At 44.7% G+C, this 20,351-nt stretch overlaps 1 protein-coding gene across 4 annotated transcripts in view; it reads left to right on the top strand.

Moving 5' to 3' along the window:
- RFFL (ring finger and FYVE like domain containing E3 ubiquitin protein ligase) overlaps positions 1 to 8,486 on the top strand; it is a 59,134-nt gene extending 50,648 nt beyond the window's left edge. For all 4 annotated transcript variants that reach the window (XM_040424802.1, XM_040424801.1, XM_040424798.1 and 1 more), the window contains exons 4-8: positions 2,789 to 2,866; positions 3,012 to 3,222; positions 3,774 to 3,794; positions 6,354 to 7,941; positions 8,088 to 8,486. In XM_040424802.1, coding sequence (XP_040280736.1) covers positions 2,789 to 2,866; positions 3,012 to 3,222; positions 3,774 to 3,794; positions 6,354 to 6,532 — 489 coding nt within the window. In that variant the 3' untranslated portion in view covers positions 6,533 to 7,941; positions 8,088 to 8,486. The remainder of the gene's footprint in view (positions 1 to 2,788; positions 2,867 to 3,011; positions 3,223 to 3,773; positions 3,795 to 6,353; positions 7,942 to 8,087) is intronic.
- The last annotated feature ends 11,865 nt before the right edge of the window (positions 8,487 to 20,351 follow it).

Here is a 20,351-nt window from a genome sequence, read left to right as displayed (position 1 = left end):
TTTTCCAATTTCCAATATTTATGTAATTCTCAAAACTTTTGGCCACGACTGTACATAGTGTATATGATAGGTAGATGCTAGGACACAGCTCTGCCCTCAGCATGTCTAGCCCTGTCAATCAAGGGGAGGAGGGAGTGTGCAGAGCACAGGGGCGTTACAAGGCAATGCTCAAAGGATTCAGCCCCGCTTCCTGCTGCTCGAACTTCTCATTTGCATATGAATAGACAAGGCAGGTTTGTCTGGTTTAATAGGATTGATCCTGGTGACAGAGCCGCTTTAAATAGGAAATAATAGGGACATTTTTTATATCTAGCTGTCCCCTTCCCCATAATAAAGGGATAAAGAAAGATTAATAACCAAGCAAGCAGTGCAAATCTGAAGGAACAGCACATCATTTCTTGAAATGTGGAACATTTTAAGGTGAAGTGTATACAGCATGGTAATAAATCTATTAGACAAGGACATTGGAAGTGGGGTTTATTGAAAAGACAATCCTTCTGGATTATTATGATGGGAATATGTCATCCATGGGCATGGATAATACTGTGCTTGGAAAAAGGTTGTCCTATTTTTCTAATCCTGGACAACCCCTTTAAATAGAACATTTTGCCCAAGAGGCGCCAACCGCCATAGTGGAATGGGCCGTCTTCCGAAAGTGCGGCGCTTTGCCCTTGGAACAATAAGCCTCGCCGATAGACAACCTGATCCAGCGACTGTGAGTGGACTTGGCTGCCACAAACTCTTGCCAAGTCCCATCAGGGACTACAAAGAGGGAGTCCGACTTGCAAAAGGCGGCTGTTCTGTCCAGATATACTTTGAATGCCGGTACCACGTCCAAGGTGTGAAGTGCTTTCTCCCTGGGATGAACTGGGGCTGGACAGAAGGAAGGGAGGACCATCTCCTCGTTCAGATGGAACGAGGGGGCGACCTTTTGGCAGAAAGGAAGGAACTGGTTGCAGGACGACTTTGTCCTGATGCAGAACCAAAAATAGGGGCTTGGCAGAGAGCGCCGCAAGCTTAAAAACTCACAGTATGGATGTGATGGCTACAAGGAAAGGAGGTGTTTAAAGGGGGACAGCTGCAGAGCATCCAGAATTAAATTGAGGTCCCATGAAGGGGTAGGGTAATAATGGTAAGGCGGTATCAGTCTCTTAACGCCCTGGATAAATGTATGGACTGCTGAGATAGAAGTCAGGGGGCATTGAAATAAGATGGAAAGGGCTGATAGCTAGTCTTTGAGTGAGCTTAGGGCCAACCCCAAATCGAGGCCTACCTGGAGAAAAGGAGGATAAAAATGGTGGCCCTCACACCAGAGAAAAAAAGACCTCCAAGTGCGATAGTATATCTCGGAGGAGGACGGCTTCCTAGGAGCAAAAGCACAATCTAGGTCCTTGGTAAGATGGCGATTACTTACTCTGGGGAAACAAGGTCTCCCCCCCCCCCCCCCAAAAAAAATCCCCAAATGCTAAATAACTGCTTGGATTGACCACACTGAAATTTGGTAATAAGCGGGCGCAAGCAAAGTAGGTAGCAATAGTGGACCCCTGTCTGGGTGCTTCCTCTCTAGGGTATGACATGATGGGGACCTAGGGGGAGGAGATCGAACCCATGGAGGATGACTGAACTAGGGAAACTGACATCACCAAAACAAAATTGGCTAATGGCTAGGAGCCAGCAGGAGGGATATAGGAGGGGTGGGGGCTTTGTCCCCATACTCAACCTGACTCCCTATCCCTGAAGTCCAGCTTTGGTTTCAACAAGCTCCCACCACCTCCCAGGTCGCTCCCTTTGGTGAGGGAGGACCGGTGCGCTAGGTAGAGAAGATCTGAGGCTGGCGGTGGAGGATTTAGTGGTCCTCCATGCCACCTTTACTTTGTTTGAGGGCATCCTGCGGTGCACAAAGGTGGGTAACCAGGGGATAATTCCACCCTTGGCCCAAGTGCGAGGGGGGGAAAAGCAAGAACTGCAGAGCAGATGTCTGCCTCCTACGGACACGAAGATAAAAACTGATTAGCTCAGTGTCTGCAGGAGGGGTATAACTGGTGGGAGGAGTTAACACTTTTTGCTTAGTGTGCACCTCCTAGTGGCAGCAGCTATACTTAAGGTCTTTGCTGTGTTCCCCAATGACACAGATGAGAAAAAGATAGAATATGTCCTATTCTTGTATGTTTTGCGGACAAGAATAGGATTTATTACAATGGCTCCACAAAAAAAGATGCAACACGGATGGCACACATATGGTCTTGTGAATGCACTGTAAGAGCTTACTCAAAGCTCAAAATGCATTAGTGGATGTGTTTTTTAACTTTCCTACCTTGTGTCCTCATTGAAATACACGTATAAATAAAGATTTAAAGCTGGAAATACATTTCCTTCCTTCCTGATATGTACCCATGTGATATGGCATCTGAATCTACAAAAATGCAATCTGTGCCTCCGATACTGTCTACTTTGTTGCCAGTTCTACATATTAGAAATACAAAATCTGGTTTTAGGTAACTACTATTATGTTTAGTATTTTTACAACCGCTCAGAGAAAAACTGCTGTTTTTGTATTTTTGTCCATATTACCTTTTAATAATTACAGAAGATATTAAATCCAATTTAAAGGGGTTGCCTAACATTAGAAAAAAAGTCTACTTTTTCCAAAAATATTGGCATTCTTCATATCTTTGGCATGCCAGACACACATCATATTCATAATTCATGAATGGTTTTTAGTACAGCTGTCTGTCTGTAAATGAGTAGAATATCTGCGCTTGTTGATAATGTTTTCTCCATCTTTTAGACAAACCGAGACCTATCTTCAACTCCAGAAGAGAGGCCACAAGTACTTACAAATGAGCCGCCTGAAGATGAGGACGAGGTAGCATCCTATAGTCTTTAAAGCTGTGGTTTCTAGCCACAATTCTGTTATGAAGTTGTATTACCAGCAAGCGGGAACGCTGTTATAGAAGTATTAAAACCCAAACTGAATGACTCCCCTCTGTAATTCATTCTTCTACTCACAGTCCACAGACTCAGAAGAGATCCTTGTGCCTGGAAGGAGAGCATCACTCTCAGACATCAGCAACGTGGATGACATTGAATCCTTGTCTGTGCGCCAGTTAAAGGAAATTTTAGCCAGAAACTTTGTGAATTACAAGGGCTGTTGTGAAAAGTGGGAGCTAATGGAACGTGTAACCAGATTATACCACGAGCAGAAGGATCTTCAACAAAAAGGTATAGATGGTTTCAAGGGTTGCATGAGATGAGAACATGGCTGCTTTCTTCTGGAAACCTTGGGTTGTGTGTGGACCTGCAGCTCATGCCCATTCAGGAAGAATGGCGCGGTGTCTGGAAGAAGGCAGCCATATTTATCTCATAACTTTAATCAGAAGAGCAGCTATTCCTTATCTATATTCAGAGCGTAGCGAGGCATTATCCATCATAATTCCCTTTGTAATTACCTAGCAATGTAATCACATGCTACTACCTTCTCTTTAATTTTGGCACATTACCTACTTTTCCGTTATTTCATTGCTTGTATGACCCCATACAGTAATTTCCCCATTATCCAGTTATAATGGTATCATGCCACATAATAGCATAGCAGGAGTCTAAATGCTAATTACGGAGCTTATATGCTCTTTAGAACTGCAAATTGTACAGCGGATTTTCAAATTATTACTTGTCTTCTTTCTACCTTTCAACTTCAAAGAACAGCTTTCCTTTGAAGTCAGAATCTGCCAGTCCTGTAATATGTTTCTTGTATTTTTTTTTCTCCTTCATAGTTACCATGGGACAAGAAGAAGGTAAAAACCTAGCCATACCTAATCTGCGGTGTCACCGTCACCTTTTTAACCGACTATATCCCTTAGTGAGAAGGATTAGACAGGGCAATTGAGTGTCATGCATAGCTGACGCTGAGATGCTGAGCCATCAGGACACTTGTTGCAGGTCTTACACAGACATGTATTTACAGAAGGGTAAAGGAACAGAGAGATTGAATTGTGCTTGATCATGTCCTTGTGTGGCACACAACAGTTTTATATACATCCATCTATCTAATGTATGAGGCAGGCTGGTGTATGAACGCTGTAGCATGGTGCTGCTAGAACCGCTCCATTCACCCAACATCCATAGTCGGGCACTAACAGTAAACCAGCGTCTTAGGGTTCTACATCCCTTATGGCTAAAGGTGGTATAGTAGCATCTATTGTCAGGGTGACATCACTATGTAATTGTCCTTAGCAACTAGCGCAATCCTTCATAAATGATGTAAATATAATATACACAAAGGTGGATGCCTTATGGAACCTCTGTAACTTGCTCTACAGAAGTAACCATATTTAAAGGGGTTGTGCAGTGACGTGATATTGATGATCTATGCTCAGGATAGGTCATCAATATCAGATCAGTGGAGGTCTGACTCCCGACACCCCAGAGACAAGCAGTTGTAATTACACTGCACCGCCAGCATGCAGGTAAACATCATTTTTAAAAATATTTTCCCTTCTTTATTTATAAATGTATAAAACATTACCATTATAAGGCAGTAAATTTATTTTTCCATTAACATCTTTGACAATGGCCATATGTTGTCCAGGCTAACATCAGTCCACTAGTCACAGGGTGGCCCATCATCATGCAGTATACGGTATATGTTCTGTGGTTGCGCCCTGGGCAGAGTTTATTTTATAAATGAATCTAGGGTTACACTGAACCTCCAGCGCATCAATTATGGATTTTCATCACTACAATTATTGCATGTATGCTGCCGTTTGAGAGCGTAAGTTAATTGTATTGTTGTATGTATTATAAATGTGAGTGAGGAATCAATTTAGATCGGTAGTTTTATTGTCTGCACATTAAAGGAAACAGCCTCCGAGCTAGAGTGAGCAAGTGTATGTGATGCGGAGTCTGATTTTTTGTAATTTGTATCTTCATACTCTTGTATTCCGACATTGTGCTCCCACAAACCAGCAGTAAAATGCACTGAGAGGACTCCTTTGTGAGTCCTCTCTATTATGTGCATGAGCATGGGAGTCCTCTCCATTATGTGCATGAGCATGGGAGTCCTCTCCATTATGTGCATGAGCATGGGAGTCCTCTCCATTATGTGCATGAGCATGGGAGTCCTCTCCATTATGTGCATGAGCATGGGAGTCCTCTCCATTATGTGCATGAGCATGGGAGTCCTCTCCATTATGTGCATGAGCATGGGAGTCCTCTCAATGCATTTTACTACTGGTTTGTTGGAGCACAGTGTCAGAATGCAAGAGAGTATGAAGATAAGAATGACATAACCAGACTCTGCATCACTTACACTACACACGTCCTACTCTAGTTTCAGGGGCTGTTTCAGAGCTGATGGAGTCCCTTTATTCTCCATCAGCGCTATAGTGCCGGCCAGCTTGAAGTCAAGGGGTCAGCGGCCTCCTTGCTTCAAGTCAAGGTAACCACGCCCTCTAACTGTCCCCTCTTGCCTGAGAGTGACGGCTTGCAATGCGGCCGCGATTCCCCAAGTCTCGCGCATGCGCGGGGCGGTCTGTAATAATGAGCTATTCCATCTCCTGCTGCCGCTGTTAGCCGGGTTTTAGCGGTGCAATGCGCATGCGCGAGACCTGGGGAATCGCGGCCGCACTGCAGGCTGTCACTCTCGGGCAAGAGGGGACGGTTAGGGGGCGTGGTTACCTTGACTTGAAGCAAGGAGGCCGCTGCCCCCTTGACTTCAAGCAGGCCGGCACTATAGCGCTGATGGAGAATAAAACAGCGTTTTTTGAACTTATGCAGCATCGGACAACAGGATGAAGCATATGATTATTAACAAGCTGCGGGCTTCTACGAGGTACTGCTGGGGGATGTAGATGCATTTTTGAGGTGACAGGTTCCCTTTAAAGGACACCAGTCACCAGATCTGTACCTATGAACCTGGCTGACCTGTTACATGTGCGCTTGGCAGCTGAAGGCATCTGTGTTAATCCCATGTTCATATGTACCTGCATTGCTGAGAAAAATTATATTTTAATATATGCAAATGAGCCTCTAGGAGCAATGGGGGCGTTGTCGTTACACCTAGAGGCTCAGCTCTCTCTGCTACTGCCTTGACCTCTGCACTTTGATTGACATGGCCAGGCAGAGTAAACTTGATCACATCTGAATATTTTATCTACAAGCAGCAAATTCAGACTGTGGCCAGGCTGCCAATCTCCATGATGACTAATTTACAGAATACCATTTTTGTATGGTTCATATTTTAGCAGTCACTCCTTTTGAGAGAACCTACGTAGTAAGGAAATGTGGAAATTCTTGTTCTCAATGTTCCTTCTTCTGTGAAGTCATGTTACTTACACGTGATTGTTGTCTTTCAGGCAAGTTTTGCCTTGCCGGTGAAGAAAACCTATGCAAGGTCTGCATGGATTCCCCCATCGACTGTGTCCTTCTCGAATGTGGTCACATGGTGACCTGCACAAAGTGTGGCAAGCGAATGAGTGAATGCCCAATCTGCCGTCAGTATGTAGTGAGGGCAGTACACGTCTTCCGATCTTGATACAGCAGCACGTTGTTGAGTTATCATATATCATATCAATCAATACTGGATGAAGCCAGAGTTAATGGTTAAGGAAGCACCAAAGCAATCCTCAGTTTTGAATGTTTTTTCCCCCCAGAATTTCAGTATGTGGCACATGAACCTGGCAGTTCTCTGTCCAGTGTGTGGGCTGACCAAAATGTATGGTACAAGTTAAACATGCAACTCCGATTTCGACATGATCAAGTAGTTAGTGCCTTGACGCTATTGCCTAAGCCATTTTGTTGTTTGCTGAGCTTTCTTAAAGAGGTTTTGTACCTGAAATATTTTTTGATAGACCAAAGTTGGATACAAATGCCCTTGACTGGAGAATGCCACGTTTGCAATGTCCCGTTTTTGGATACAAGAAGTTACCAAACCGTACTATTTCTATGCAGTTACCTTTCTTTTAATTAGGGGAGTAATGAGTCGAATTCTCTTTTAATTACTTATTTTCACTTGTATTTGCAATGCAAGATGCAATATTCTTTTTTTCATAATCGTAAAGCGCTTACCATTTGTGGTGCTTTATTATATCCACTTCAGATCTTCTCTTCAAGAACTGTATCATTAACTCTTCAGTGGTAAGACCTTCCAGAATGTGGACTCGACGGCTGATCAATCCTTACCTTCCTGTCTGATGCTGCTTTACATGTACTATTAGGGATGTTTCTTTACTAAGCACAAGGAAGAAATTATTTTTTAAACAAATCTGATATTTTAATATTATTATGTTAAAAGCTGATAATTATGTGAACAGATTTTAAGAATGTACAGATTTGTAAAAGTGGTAAAGTGCCTTTTTACATAATCCAACCTGTATAATAATGCCCAGCCTTGGATATGAGCCCCCTTTGCCACAAGGCCATAAGCAAAATAATGCACAAATTGCACATAAACTAGAAAATAAGGCCATTTAGAGGGGGGCTGTTTAAGTTCGGGGGACATCAGGCACTGTAAGAAGCCAAGCATTTCTTCATATAAATCGTACATAGCCAACGTCTTATGTTGTGAAAGCTCATACTGAGTACAATATTCCAACTGATATGGTTATTGAACCTTTATTAGCAAGGCATGGACCAATCTTGCCTTTCATTGCAAGCACTGCTTTCCACATGGACCACAAACCTCTTCAGTCGTCTTCTTAAAGGGCACCTTTCAGCAGATTTGTACCTATGACACTGGCTGACCTGTTACATGTGCACTTGGCAGCTGAAGGGATCTGTGTTGGTCCCAGGTTCATATGTGCCCGCATTACTGAGAAAAATGATCCTCTTGGAGCAAAGGGGGCACTGCCATTGCACCTAGAGGTTCAGTTCTCTGCAACTGCTGCACCCTTTCCACTTTGACAGGGCCAGGTAGGCATGATAACATTTACACTACCTGGCTTTGTCAATTAAAGTGCAGAGAACTGACCTCCTACGTGTAATGGCAATGTGCCTGTTGCTCCTAGAGGATCATTTTTATCAGCAATGCAGGCAGGTATGAACATGGAACCACCACAGATGCCTTCACCTGCCAAGTGCAAATGCAACAGGTCAGCCAGTGTCATAGGTACAAATCTGCTAACAGATATCTTTAAGTCTTCTCTTAACCAAAATTACATACATGAGCAATAGGGGTGTGATGTCTGAAGGGGTTTTCCAGAAATGTAATATTTATGACGCTTCGTTATAATACTGTATTGAGATTTGTCTCCATACAGTATTAGAACGTATGGGCTCTGATAAGCCAAAGTAAGTTATTCACAAAGTCGTGCAAGACTTCGTTGAATAACTTCGGTAAATGATTATTATAGTGAAAAACCTTGGAACCGAACTTTGCTTCAGTTCCAAGGTACCACTCGGAACCAAAGCAGAGTTCGGTTCCAAGTTTTGAAGTGGTTTTTCAACGTAATATTTAATTACCAAAGTTATTCAATGAAGTCTCGCGCGACTTCGTGAAAAACTTACTTCGGCTCATCGGAGCCCATACGTTCTAATACTGTACGGAGACTAATCTCTGTACAGTATTATAATAAATTTTTAAGCAAAGCGGCTTCGCTCATCTCTAGACTTCTCCCCAGGATAGGCCATCAGTATCAGATAGGGGTGTGACCCACAGCACTCCGACAGGTAAGCTCTTCTCAGAAGCTATTGTGTATTGGCATGGATTGTTTAGTGGCCGTGCCTCCTCACTTGAATGGGTGCAGCGCTGCAGTAACCAGCCATGGCTATTACACAGTGTGGTAAACAGCTCATCTGTGGGGTGTGCTAGAAGCCAGACCCGGTCAATCCTATATTGATGACCCTTTCTAACAGTAAGTCATCAATATTAAAATCCAGAAAAACTTCTTTAATTGGGCTGCGTAGAGCTTTGTAGGTTGCAAACCCTGGTCATAAGCCAGTGATACTGCAGGATGTATGACCAGTATTGGATAGAACAATAGATCTCGTATCTAAGCAATCTTAAAGGGGTTGTCCGGGTTTAGTGCTGAACCCGGACACACCTCCATTTTCCCCCCGGCAGCCCCCCATGACTTGAGCATCGGAGCAGTTCATGCTCTGATGCTCTCCTTTGCCCTGCGCTAAATCGCGCAGGGCAAAGGCATTTTTTGGAGATCCGGTGACGTACCGGGCTCTCCATGGGTCTGCAAGAAAGCCCGGTGACGTCACCGGCACTGATGGCACTGATGATTTTTTTTTTTTTTTTTAAATAAAGTTATATGATTATCAAAAATGTATAATCTTTGTTTTTTAACAAAGAAGATTGGCACTGAGCATGTGTTCATTTAAAAAATGTATTATTTTTTTTTAATATACCAACAGCATTTGATGTGAACTTTCATTGGATATATTGCATTATTGACTGCACATTGAACCCTGGACAAGAGGTTTCTATACATGTATAGGGGATGAAAATGCTAAACCTACCCAGAAGTTTCCTTTTGAGAAGAAAATAATTGTTAAATACAGCAGTGGTTACCTTGACTTTAAAAGAAAAAAAAAAGTTGCACCAGGTTTTAGGTTGCAGCCTTCAACCCTTCCTTAACTTACCTGATATTCAACCTGCCCCTAGTTTCAGACTTCTTTTGTAATTCCTGTGAGTCTAGGATGCTGCTGTCTACACTAGCTCTCATGTACCAGCACCGCTTCACAGTTGTAATGCATTACCCCTCTAATAGAGTCCAAGAGGGATCTTCTCTCCCATGTACAGATGAGGGAACATGATGCTGACTGTGCAATGTCTCCTCCTGGTGATTCTGGGGTTGGGTTCTCTGCATAGCCAGGGTCATACATATATATAAGACAAGTTATGATGCTTGTAGTGTGCTTATTGGTCTTGTTTTCCCCTCCCATCCAATCTATATCTCCATAATAGGTTGGTCTCTCCCACCCTCAATCAAATGAAAAGATCCTAGAGGTATTCAGCCACATAGCTAAATAATACTGCCATAGTGTACAAACTAAAGTTTTAGAATACAACACTCTTCACTTGTATATACAGTACAGACCAAAAGTTTGGACACACCTTCTCATTCAAAGAATTTTCTTTATTTTCATGACTATGAAGGCAACAAAACTATGAATTAACACATGTGGAATTATATACATAACAAACAAGTGTGAAACAACTTAAAATATGTCATATTCTAGGTTCTTCAAAGTAGCCACCTTTTGCTTTGATTACTGCTTTGCACACTCTTGGCATTCTCTTGATGAGCTTCAAGAGGTAGTCCCCTGAAATGGTCTTCCAACAGTCTTGAAGGAGTTCCCAGAGATGCTTAGCGCTTGTTGGCCCTTTTGCCTTCACTCTGCGGTGCAGCTCACCCCAAACCATCTCGATTGGGTTCAGGTCCAGTGACTGTGGAGGCCAGGTCATCTGGTGCAGCACCCCATCACTCTCCTTCATGGTCAAATAGCCCTTACTTTCAAAGTTTTCCCAATTTTTCGGCTGACTGACTGACCTTCATTTCTTAAAGTAATGATGGCCACTCGTTTTTCTTTACTTAGCTGCTTTTTTCTTGCCATAATACCAATTCTAACAGTCTATTCAGTAGGACTATCAGCTGTGTATCCACCTGACTTCTCCTCAACGCCACTGAGGGTCCCAACCCCATTTATAAGGCAATAAATCCCACTTATTAAACCTGACAGGGCACACCTGTGAAGTGAAAACCATTTCAGGGGACTACCTCTTGAAGCTCATCAAGAGAATGCCAAGAGTGTGCCAAAAGTCATATGTGCGGAGTCATGCGTGAGAGACTCTAATGGCTGAGCCATGCGTGAGAGACTCTAATGGCTGAGCCATGCGTGAGAGACTCTAATGGCTGAGCCATGCGTGAGAGACTCTAATGGCTGAGCCATGCGTGAGAGACTCTAATGGCTGAGCCATGCGTGAGAGACTCTAATGGCGGAGCCATGCGTGAGAGACTCTAATGGCGGAGCCATGCGTGAGAGACTCTAATGGCGGAGCCATGCGTGAGAGACTCTAATGGCGGAGCCATGCGTGAGAGACTCTAATGGCGGAGCCATGCGTGAGAGACTCTAATGGCGGAGCCATGCGTGAGAGACTCTAATGGCGGAGCCATGCGTGTAACACTAAAACTGAGAAGTCATGCGTGAGAGACTAATGGCGGAGCCATGCGAGAGAGACTAATGGCAGAGCCATATATAAAACTAAAACGGAGAAGCCATGCGTGAGAGACTAATGGCGGAGCCATATATAAAACTAAAACGGAGAAGCCATGCGTGAGAGACTCTAATGGCGGATTTTTTATTTTAATTAATTTATTTATTCATAAACCACTTATGCAGCACCAGTATAACTTGGGGACTCGCATAACCATGACCCTCTCCGACAATAAACCTAGGACGCTAACCAGCCTACAACCATATTGTACCCCTAACGAACAACATGAAGAACGGTCATCAGGCCCCCGAAGCCATGAGGCCCCCTGAAGCCAAGAGACTGACCTGGATGACCTTACAGTGACGATAAGTAATTAAAACGTGAGCCAGACCTAATGGAAAATGCATAGACATTAGTGATCCGAACCACTTGCATGAACGAAACATTAACCAACCGCGAAATTGAAACAGATGGGAGAAAAACAAGAGCCAGGGGCATTGCAGTTCGCTAAGAAAAGACCCTTGTCGTGACAAACGAATGAACAACTGTGAAAACAGTAGGAACTTACTCCTATTGGCGAACTGTCCGCTAGGGAGCCATTTGGTTAACTGGGACGGGAGATCAATCTGAGTGAATGCGAACCAGAAGAAAAAGGAGACCAGTCTGAGTGAATGCAAACCAGGATTAAAGAACACCACCCATTTTTTTATTTATTTTTTTTTCCCCTCCCCCCCCCCCCCCAAGTAAACAGAAAAAGGTAGGCCTAAGGAATGTAACAAACCACCGAGGAAAGAAACGTAAGCCTGAAAAGAAAGCAGCTATGTTTATCGGAAGAGCAGTATCAGAGTGGTGTGCCCTAGTAAGAATACTGAGTAACCATTATGTAGCAATGAAAAGAAATGCAGCTTTAAGTGGAAGCAGAGTATAACACATGATGTAAGAACAAGTGGGTGAATGCAGCTCTGGATGTGAGTGGTGCCTAAAAACATGGTATGGGCACAGCTCGGAGTATGAGGAGCATGGTATGAAGCAGCCGTATGAATGCAATCTGAAAGTGAGCAGAGTATTAATGTAATGCAACAGCGAACGCTGCTCTAGTAGTGAATGGCGTATAGGACAAAATGTAAATGCAGACACATGGATGTAGCTTTGAAGGTGACAATCCTAACCACGATCATTTGACCATTGGAGCCCAACCCCCTTTCGCCCCAGAGCACTACAAGTCACGGACCGTGTAACCAAGTCGGCGCAACCGAACCTCCACATGATGCGACCATTGATCCACATTTACCATCACTTGAACCCAGCACCCGTAGCTTGAGCCAACTGCAGACACGCGCCCCGCATGTAAACCAGGTATCAGAAAACATACTACCATGGCCACTCTAAGCACATGCTACCCCAATATCTGAATGCAATGGCCCCACCAGGCCTCTGAATAGCCAGACAAACAACCATGGTTCGACCATTAGTGCCCCAACTCTGCTTCATCCCAGAGCGCTACATGTCGCGGACCGCAGCATGGGTCCCATGCAAACAACTCCGATCCTACCATGAATACCAGCGCCCTCCTGAGACATTCTGCCATCGCCCAGCCGTAAGGAGCCTCCACACCATGCTGCTGTATCCTAGTGCTGACTCAGAGGTAGTGAAATCAGTTGAATCATCGTCGGCCTGGGCCCACAGGTGCCTATAAATAGCCTAGTAATCAGCCAGCCTGGGCCCACAGGTACGTATAAATAGCCTAGTAATCAGCCAGCCTGGGCCCACAGGTACGTATAAATAGCCTTGTAATCAGCCAGCCTGAGCCCACAGGTGCGTGTAATTAGCCTTGTAATCAGCCTCCCCTCCCACAAATGCAGCAATATATTTGCTTAATACATATATATATATATCCATATAGAAATCATTTTTAGTTAGGTAGTGTTAGTGTAGGTTTGTGCGTGTATCCAGCAAAAAATATATATATTTTTTTCTACTCTTTTCTGTATATTTCAAATTTATAACAAGCCCCGTCACGTGGGAAAACACTACATACACACCCCATACTAAATAAAGTTTTACACATTTCATACAAAACACCCCAATAAAATAAAAATGGCCCGTCCGTCCCAACGAGTTTACTCAGCTAAAGAGGCATACGCCTATCTTGCCTCTGATACTGAGTCGGCCAGTGAGGGAGAAGAGGCTGCCACTTTCCTCTACTCCTCTACCCCCTCATCATCATCCGCTGATGAGGGACCCTCTAGAAGGCGCCCCAGGGTAGCAGTGGAGACAGCTCCACAGAGTGACCCCATATGGACCCCACCCCCTGATGATTATCAGCCCCAAATTCCAGATTTTGTGGGCAACTCCGGAATACAGATAGACAGTGCCGGCTTCACAGAACTAGATTTTTTTTTAAATCTTCTCTGAAGATTTTGTAAATTTAATGGTGGCCCAAACCAATTTGTACGCCCAACAATTTATAGCTCAGAACCCTACCTCGCCATACACTAGACCCCAGTAAGTGCAGCAGAGATGAAGTTTGGGGACTCATGTTGCATATGGGCGTAGTAAAGAAGCCAAACGTCAGACAATATTGGAGTTCGGACATTTTCTACCAGACTCCAATTTACAGTAAGACCATGACCCGGAAGCGTTTTGAGTCAAATCGGAAATTCCTACACTACAACGACAATACACAGTGCCCATCCTAAAATGACCTGACATTTGACCGTCTGTTCAAGGTTAGGCCCGTCCTTGACCACTTTAACACCAAGTTTGCTGAGGTGTACACCCCTGATAAAAAATATGTGTAGATGAGTCCCTGTTACTTTTCAAAGGGAGTGTTAGATTCCGCCAGCACCTGCCTAGCAAACGGCAAGGTATGGCATAAAAATGTACAAACTTTGTGAGTGTAGCTCCGGGTACACCCACAAGTTCCGCGTTTATGAAGGGCAAGATTCCGGCATAGAACCCCCAGAATGCCCCCCATCCTAGTGTCACGGCTGAGGATGGGGGAAATCCTCAGCCGTGCGTGCCAGGTGATGTTATGGCTGCTCAGCCAGGAGAACAGGATAGGGAGCAGGTCACCTCCTAACAGCGTCCCTACCCTGACCCTAACTCCTAAGTGCATGGGCCGACCTTAAAGGTAGGAGGACCCATGCGCAGGAACCTCGGATCCCTAACTCACCCTCCGTCCGGTCCCTGCGCTAGGAGTCAGGGTAAGACGACCTACTCCTCCTAGGCACGGAGGAGCAGGAGTCTCACTGGCCAAGCTGTTGGGAAAAGGGGAACAAATGCAAGCCTATGTATATGGCAGGTGCTGCACTAGTTCCAGCCACCTGCCACAGCCCTGCTGACTGGATCCGTGTGCAGGAAAGCTGAAGTCCACAAATAGCAAACAGAAGTCAGCACAAACTCATCCACACACCGGAACCCAGATACATGGCAGCACTGAATAATACAGGAAAACATAAACCGAACATCACACAGACTTAGCTAAACTTAAACTTATGACCACAGTGGTGGCTCTCACAGGCGGATAGAAAAGACATGAGGCTGCTCCAGCTAGCAAGACTGAAACAACCTACTGAGCCCTGCTAAAGAGAGGGTCTATATAGGTCCAAGTGGCCACACCCAAGGGTTGGACACACCCAGTGACATCACACACACACTGGGAAGGAAGTTAACCCTTCCAGTACCACAGAAGGGAAAGACACATAAAGGGGAAGTGCACACAATACATAATACACCGTGCACACAACACACACACCTAACATAAAGAAAGTCAGGTGAGACCGCATGCCAGGGCAGCAAGCTGCCTAGCAATGCTCAGGCTGCTCTGCTGCTAAATACAACACTAGTTGCCTGCGGCAACCACAAGTGAGGCCACACACAAGCGGCCCTCACCCGTGGTTGAACACCCATACAAAACCGCAGGCAACTGCATGCGGTAAAGAAGTCACGGTCATGGGCATGGCCGTTAGTGGAAAGATTGTGTGGGACTTACTACACCCACTGCTGGATAAGGTTTACCACCTCTATGTGGATAACTATTATACCAGCATACCCCTATTCAGGTCCCTAACTGCCAGAAGTACTGTGGCTTGCGGCACAGTGTGCAAAAATCAGAGAGGCTTACCTAGATCCCTGGTAGAGCAGCCACTGAGAATGGGTGAAAGCAGGGCTCTCCTCCATGAGAACATGCTGGCGGTTAAGTACAAGGACAAGAGGGATGTTCTTTTTACTGACCACCGTTCACACAAATACCAGCTCCCCTGCTCATGTGCGAGGTACCACTACCACTGTCCCCAAACCAGTTTGCATCCTGGACTACAGTAAGCACATGGGAGGGGTTGATCTTTCAGATCAAGTTCGGAAGCCCTACAGTGCCACACGAAAAACAAAAGTGTAGTACAAAAAGCTGGCCGTACACATTGTATAGGTGGCAATGTACAATCCGTACGTGCTATTTCAATCTGCAGGCCACACAGGAACTTTCCTCCAGTTTCAAGAGGTGGTTTATCAAAGCCCTAATTTTTCAAAGCCAGGCCGGGGAGGGTCCCAGTACTTCAGGAAGTCATGGTGCCCATGTTGTACCAGGGCAACATTTTCCAGGTCAAGTTCCCCCAGACAGCAAGGAAGAGAAGGACCCAAAAAAGATGCAGGGTGTGTTCCAAAAGGGGGATAAGGAAAGACACCATTTACTACAGCGAAACCTGCCCTAAATACCTGGTCTGTGCATGCAGTAGTGTTTTGGAATCTACCACACATCCTTGGAGTATTAATTTCATCCTTGATGTACCCTATAATTTTACCACCTTATACCTCTGATTTAGTCCGCATAGCTTTCATATCCACTTTTCACCAATCACTACATATTCATTTCTATGAAACACCTGTTAGGTCAAAAGTGCCCTGTCCACTCCTTAAAATGTTCGTACGGTGGTCCACTTTCCAAAATGGAGTCACTCCTTGGGGTTTTTATGAATATCTGCCAATTCAGGCCTGCAAAAAACATATTCTACACTTTGCCTCTAGAGGCCTGCTGTGCGCCAATACAGCAGGCTACGAGCACATATGGGGTGTTCAGAAAATGGGGAACATATACTGGGGTGCATTTTCTCCTTTAACCCCTTGTGAAAGTGAAAAATTGGGGTCTGCTAGTAACTTTTCATTTTTACAAATGTGTGCTTTGAAATGCTTCTCTCAAGTAATTCTGCCTTCTGTGAGACACCTGTTTGCTAAAAAGTACCCTTTCCACCACTTAAAATGTTCGTACGGGGGTGCTCTTTCCGAAATGGGGTCACTTCTTGGTGTTTTTCATTTCTGGGGAGCTCAGGAATTTATTTAATGCAACATGGCACCTAAAATCCATGTCTTGAAAACCAACAAAAGATGATGGGTCACTTAAAGTACAAAGACACATGTAATACCAGAGTAATCACAAAATAACATAATTTTTATTGAAAATCACATAAAGACATGATTGACACAAGCCACAACACATTTAAAATATTAAAAACCAAGAGGACCGATGGTGGGCTGTTGGTGTATATTGAAAAAAGTGCAAGTGCAATAATCGTGGTTGGTCACTAGTAGAGAAGTTGGTTAAACCAAACTACTATGGCTCAATAACACAGACAACAAAATTCATCTGCAAATATATGAAACAAACACTTGACCATGTGGGTGATGGTACACACCACAAAACGTGACTAGAGCAGAGAAGCAACAAGATATAGTAGGCACCTAGCAAATACTGACCAACCAAGCTTGTACACCGCACACGACCACCACCAGTCCGCTCCCCAAAGCACGTTTCGCGTTAGCTTTTTCAAGGGGGTACTGGCTGGTGTGGTGGGGATGGTCTTTTAAATACATAGAAAGGCTACACTGTGTTTGCTGATAGGTTGGGCCTCATTACCTTAGTGCTGCTATTGGCTGGCCTGTCGCCCATCCGCTATGTCACACCTGAGCTGAGTGAAAGTGGTGAGTGCTCATTACATGGCACCCGGCACTCCACCATGAACGCCGAGCCTGCGGACCCGCCCAGCCGATCCGGAGGATCACGCGAGAGTCGCTTGACCATCGTCATCCAGGAGCGGCGGTCGGGGCCCAAGCCCAGTGCATGCGTGGACAGTCGGGTGCACCGCAACCACCATGTCAGGTGAGGGCAGATTGGGCTGACAGATCCTGTGGATGTAAAACAATGAGGTTTTTGGCAAATTTGAATACCAATGAGATTGGGATATGAATGCAACACCTAATGAGGGGGGGGGGGGGAGAAGGAAAGGGGACTGGATCACGCCATGAATTTGTGATTTAATAGTGTCTCTCATACTTGGGGGACAATGCATGTAAGGGATAGACGCCTATATGATATATATGTACTACTACAAAGCAGCGTATAGACGTAGAGGAATAATACTATGCACGAGGGCGTGAATAGAGTATAAACTATAAAGGGGGAGAAAAATGACTAGATCTCACCATGAATTGTCATTTGGTAGTGTTTTTCATACTTTTAGAAACAATGCATGTGAAGAATAGGCACATATGTAATATGTCTTTACTGATGTAACCAAAGTGGAAGTATAAAGCAATAGTACTATGCACAAAAGTGTGAATGTGGTGACAACTGAATATAAGGTGTGAAAAGAAATTAAAAGTTGTTTGGTGTGTTGTGTGTGAAATCATATGTGATAGAAGTAAACTAAAGAAGAATGTGAGTATGTAAAAGAAATAAATAAAAAAAGTATCCAAAGAATAGTCAGAATTTTACTTACGTAATTGTACTTTCTTCGAGACCGAAGGCAGCACAGAAGGGATATTTCCCGTCCCAGTCACTCTATTATAGGACCACCCACCTAGAAAAAAATCTAACAATTAAACAATTAACAGAATTGACAATACCCTAGGTACTCTATATGAGACGCCAAGGCACTGCACCAATTGTGTAATAACGTAAACCAACTCATGCAAGTAAAATTTGTTGGGAGGGTTAGTGTGCTGCCTTCAGACTCGAAGAAAGTACAATTACGTAAGTAAAATTCTGACTTTCTTCTTCGTCCTGCAGCAGCACAGAAGGGATATAACATATAAATTAAAGGGGGTAAAGCTTTCTTTTACTGCTGACAAAACTGCTGTGCTGAAGGCTAAGTTCTCAGATCTATTGTTGAGCCTGTAATAATGAACAAACGTAGAAGATGAAGTCCAGGAAGCTGCGTTGCAGATGTCTAAGAGATCAACTTGCTGTCTCTCTGCCCAAGATGTAGAAGTTGCTCTCGTGGAATGGGCTCTTAATGGCCGACGCGGTTCTTTACCATCTAAGATGTAGGCTTCCGAGATGGTTGTTTTAATCCAACGACCCAGAGTGTCTTTTGAGGCCTTCATACCCTTCCTCGGGCCAGAAAATAAAATGAATACATTTTCTTCTTTCGGGAAATCTTTCAGCCTTGCAAGATAGCAAATTAATGCTCTACGAATGTCCAGTGTATGGAGTTTTATTTCTTCGTCTGACTTTGGGTCAGGGTAGAATACTGGAAGAACAGATTCCCTATTGATGTTACTTGAAGACGCAACCTTTGGTCTAAATGAAGGCATGGTTGTAAGTCTGACACCATTTGGCAAAATTTTCAGATATGGTTCTCTGGAGGACAAAGCCTGCAACTCCCCTAGCCTCTTTGCACACGTGATGGCAATGAGAAAAGGGATCTTGTAGGACAACCAGCTAAGATCTACTTAGGCAATAGGCTCAAAGGGAGAACCTGTAAGTCTATTTAGAACCAGCGATAATTCCCAGATGGGCATAGGCGGTCTAACAGAAGGCCTCAACTTCTTCAATGCTCTAAAAAATCTAGCTATTAGAGCGTCACCAGCATATTGGCCCTCTGTCCAGGCATTAATGGCCGTCATGTGAACTCTCAACATATTCGGCTTTAGGCCTTTTTCGTGCCCCTCTAGTAGGAATTGCTAAATGGAGTTGATAGAGATTAGTAACTCTTTTTCCTGCAACCAGGATGAACATTTTCACCATAATTTGTTGTAAACTGAAATAGTAGACGGCTTTCTGGAGGACAGCAAAGTGGAAATGACCTCATCTGAAAGGCCTTTCTCTTTTAATCTTTCCCTTTCAGGTGCCAAACGGTTAAATGCAACTTGTTCAGTTGAGGATGTGTCACGGCTGAGGATGGGGGAAATCCTCAGCCGTGCGCTGACATGTGCTGTAGGCCTACTCGGCCAGGAGAACAGGATAGGGAGCAGGTCACCTCCTACAGCGTCCCTACCCTGACCCTAACTCCTAACTGCATGGGCCGACCTTAAAGGTAGGAGGACCCATGCGCAGGAACCTTGGATCCCTAACTCACCCTCCGTCCGGTCCGTGCGCTAGGAGTCTGGGTAAGACGACCTACTCCTCCTAGGCACGGAGGAGCAGGAGTCTCAATGGCCAAGCTGTTGGGAAAAGGGGAACTCATACAGCCTTACGGGAATGACAGGCGAACTATTAGTTCCACCAACCTGTCACAGCCTTGCTGACTGGATCCCTGCGCAAACAGGAATCCAGAACCGTAAGCTGCACCAAACACCTAGAAAGGTCCCAACAGAACATAACATACAACATCAACACACAGCAGACATAAACATAAGGACAATATCTTTATGACCACAGGGGTGGCTCTCACTGGCAGATAGTAACACAGGAGGCTGCTCCAGCAAGCATGGCTGAAACAACCCACAGAGCCATGCTAACAGTGAGGATATATAGGCCAGGAAGCCACACCCCACAGTCGGACACACCCAGTGACACACACACACACTGGGAAGAAAGTTAACCCTTCCAACACCCGGGAAGGGAAAACACAACATTAAAGGGAAAGTGTCCAGTAGCAACCCACTGTGGTTGTTGCCGCTGGCCACGACATGGGTGGCAACCGTGTCCTGGGGAATAGCCCAGAGGCCGGGACACTGCCACCACATGTACAGACAGCCAAACGTTGCCACGGGCAACCACAGTGCAGGAAAAGTGTCAGTGCACACAACACACTACACAGAGTGCACACAGACAAACAACACAGTGAACACAATACACACACACCTAACATAGGGGTTGCTAGGTGCAACCGCATGCACAGCAGGAAAGCTGCCACAAGCAAGCGTTGTCAGCGGCAACTACAGGTGAGGCAAATACCACTGCCCTCACCTG

Source organism: Bufo bufo, chromosome 3 (genome assembly GCF_905171765.1).
Source record: "Bufo bufo chromosome 3, aBufBuf1.1, whole genome shotgun sequence".
Classification (NCBI taxonomy): domain Eukaryota; kingdom Metazoa; phylum Chordata; class Amphibia; order Anura; family Bufonidae; genus Bufo; species Bufo bufo.
This window is presented reverse-complemented; position numbering and strand designations above follow the sequence as displayed.